The 3,547-nt window shown below is 45.5% G+C and overlaps 1 protein-coding gene across 1 annotated transcript; it reads right to left on the reverse strand.

Moving 5' to 3' along the window:
* Window positions 1-610: 610 nt before the first annotated feature.
* LOC147431263 (haloacid dehalogenase-like hydrolase domain-containing protein At2g33255) lies at window positions 611-2,125 on the reverse strand. Its single transcript, XM_086493650.1, has one exon. The coding sequence runs from the start codon at window positions 2,123-2,125 to the stop codon at window positions 1,469-1,471; it is 657 nt and encodes a 218-aa protein (XP_086349776.1). The 3' UTR covers window positions 611-1,468.
* Window positions 2,126-3,547: the final 1,422 nt, after the last annotated feature.

Raw genomic sequence — 3,547 nt, forward strand, 5'->3', positions numbered from 1 at the left:
CTCATTTTGAATTTCTCTCTCTTGTTTTGCAGTAATGGTCCGTGGTAAACACCACGATCTCTCATAGTGAACTGTCACCTCTTGGAATGCACTAATTGCGGGATGTGCACAACAAGAGCATGGCCATAACGCTCTAGGTTGTTTTCAGCAAATGCAAATGGAGAAATTTACACGACATTAGATTTTGAGCTTTGCCTTTAGGAAAATCGAGAAATCTACACAACTTTTACGGCAATTACCGAAAAAAGCTCCAAAGTTTACCTTTAAAAATCAAGAAAATTTCAAATTTGCCCTTATTTTCACTGGTTAAGGGAAATGTATTTTTCTCACCTTGGTTATGAGGAGTGTTAATTGCAAATTTTCATATTCTAGAGATATTCTCTCTAGAATATGAAAATGTATTTTCACTGGTTAGGGGAAATGTATTTTTCTCACCTTGGTTATGAGGAGTGTTAATTGCAAATTTTCATATTCTCTCTAGAAATTTTTTCTATTTTATCCCTAGAAAATTTACAAATTTCTCTCTCTAGATCTGCCATAGTTTCCCACTAGATCTACTAAATTCTCTCTATCTAAAAGCTGAAATTTTTCAAAAATAAAAAAAGGTATTTCATAAAGTTGAATAATAAAAAACAACAATTCGAAAAGCTTAAATTGTGTAGCCAAATTGCAAAGGCTTATTCTGGGAGCGTTCTTGTCGTTGCATGTGTTGAGCCCACTAGGGCTGCCCTTCAACCAACATTTTGGCAGTTCGAGTGGGAGCACGTCTGCATTTTTGCAGCCCCTCCTGTCAGGGTGCGCCGTCATTGGAACTAGAGGACGACAAACTGTCAGAACTCTTTGAAGACGAAGAAAAATTTGAGTCATCCTTGAAACGAACACGCTTCTTAGATCTGCTAGCCACCTCTAAAGTTGATATCCGGCCCAAAAAACCGGAGAAATTTGCAGATTTGCTCTTCTTTCGAGAGTGCTTTAGGTTGCATCAGCCCATTGCCAATGTTAGCAACAGAATCAACACAGCCTTTTCAGATTTCAGTCCTCGCCTCATCGTAAAATCGAAGTTCCAAGCCAGATCAGCATTTTCAGTTTTCATCTTCAGTTTTCCAGGCTCATTACTCGAGGATTAATGCAAAGGGGTGCGAGCATCAAGCACAACCCAATGCAAAATGCTTGTTACTCGAGGATTGTGACCTGATCGGTCATTGGACAAGCTCTGGCATAATTGATCAAGAAAATCTGACATTCCATACAGGGTAGCAAATCCTTAGTTTCAACAAAACATTTGCAAATGGTGCATAATGCCAACCTAAAAATTTGTGTCCTTTTCTTTGATGAGAGGACCGAGTCATTAAGCAACATATGTGTCACACAAACTGATGTTTAGTCCTCTTTGCAACGCTATTCCTTGTCAAAATTAAAGGCAATGCGACGGTCACCTGTGCTAGGAATGAGAACTTAATATACCGAGCTACACCGCTAATTCTCCTACATGGAAATCCCAGCGCCTTATCTGGAGTTGCTGAATCAAGTGCTTGAGCTCAAACAGAGAATGTACCTTGAAGATGGGACGATGATGCATGGGTAGCTGCCTATCAATATTGTTGTAGCGGAAGAGGGGATCCACTAGACATGTAAGGGCACCGGCAGCATTGCCACAAGCGATGTCATACCGTGGGGAGTCCCCCACCATGAGAACCTGCCGAGGCCCCACACACCACTGCCTGCAGACCTGCATCAGTGGATGTGCAGACGGCTTCAAGGAAGAGTACTCCTTGCCGAACACTGGGCTGAATGGTGAGCGATTGTTGACCTCAGCCTGGAACCGCTGCGCATCATCGCTGCTGCTTAACGTGATAATGGCGCGATGCAGATTGCTTGCATCGATGTGATCACATACTTCCTTTGCTCCAGCAATTGCAGATCCGCAGCCTTCTTGCCGTTGCATGTCAGCGCTATCGATTGCTTGAAGCGCCTTGGCCACCTGCTCTGGGGAACGGTGACCATCCTTTAAAATTGCCCCACGCAGTGCCTGCAAGTCCAACGAGGGCGGAACCCGCAGCGTTCCGTCCAAGTCGAACACCACGCCTCGCAGAAGAGCCCTTCGCGCCGCCATCGCCATCGCCATATTTGCCTAGTGCCTGGTGTCACGGCAAGCAAGCTTTTATAAGAGTCCCGACAAAAGCGTCCCCTCAAAAGCACACGATTACGTGTGTGTGAGCTTTTCCAGCGGCAAATAAAAAATTGCAATCTTTTTTTTTTTTTTCAAAACTCACAAATGTGAGTGAATTCTATTGGGCAACCCAAAAAAATACAAGGTCTTGTCATGCTAGTGTTGAGCCATGAACCAAAATTACATCGGCTATCAGGGCAGCCACTCCTACCAATCCGCCCCCTTATCCTTGATACACAAGGTCCATTATCATGTTCTTCTGATCTTCTTGGCCTACTCGTTACGCGTAAAATAATCTCATTAGCTATCAAGATTCCCTCCACACCACAACGTTGCCTACACTTGTACCTTGTTTCGCGTAGCCCCTTAGCAGCCTGTCATCGTGAGACTCAAGGGAGCGCTACCTCTGTTTTGGGCGAGAGAGAGAGAGAGAGAGAGAGAGAGAGAGAGAGAGAGAGAGAGAGAGAGAGATCAGAGACGCTTAAGATCAAATCCCTTGCATCAGCAAGCTCCAGCTCATCATCGAGAGAGTCGAGGGAGCGTTGCGTCTACTTGCGAAGAAGAGAGAGAGAGAGAGAGAGAGAGAGAGAGAGAGAGAGAGAGAGAGCTCCATCTCCCCAAAGCGGTCCTTCATCGCCCTCGCGAAATCTTCACCCCCCCCCGACCAAGACACACACACGAGAGAGAGAGAGAGAGAGAGAGAGAGAGAGAGAGAGAGAGAGAGAGAGAGAGAGAGAGAGAGAGAGAGAGAACGAACTGCCAGTTCTCATGGAGTCTGAGAGTTCTCTCGTCTTGTAAGAGTGTCGTAGAGAGATGAGAGAGAATCGATGTAGATTCGTCTCCTTTTTTTTTCAAAATGTGTAGAACATACTCGTGATGACAACGGCCAAAACCAAGGCCTTCCCCTCCTACGCTCCCAACGCCTACACCTTGGCAGGACCCCTGTCACTCACACACACACACACACACACACACACACACACACACACACACACACACACACACACAGGCTGCCCTATGCGCGCGTGCGAGAGAGAGAGAGAGAGAGAGAGACCCTTCATTTAACCACCCACCATCTCCCTGCCACTCGCGTACAAGCTTCGAGATATCAGCGAGAGAAGTCAGAGCTTCTTAGCCGCCCACCGCCTTGGATGCCCCCCCCCCCCCCCCCCCCCCCAAAAAAAATAAATAATAAATAAAAAAATCCTTCCTCTTTCTTTTCGCATGTTGCAATGGACCTTCACTGATTCCCCTCACTTGAGATTTTATTGCCAAATCGAACAGACATAAAGTTGTTAGCGTATAGCGAGATTCAAAAATCTTGAAGGGCATCTTTTCAAACATGTTATTTTTGTTGAGCTCGCGGCTCGCCTATCT

This window comes from Adiantum capillus-veneris, chromosome 21, assembly GCF_014529385.1.
Source record: "Adiantum capillus-veneris isolate H3 chromosome 21, ASM1452938v2, whole genome shotgun sequence".
Lineage (NCBI taxonomy): Eukaryota > Viridiplantae > Streptophyta > Polypodiopsida > Polypodiales > Pteridaceae > Adiantum > Adiantum capillus-veneris.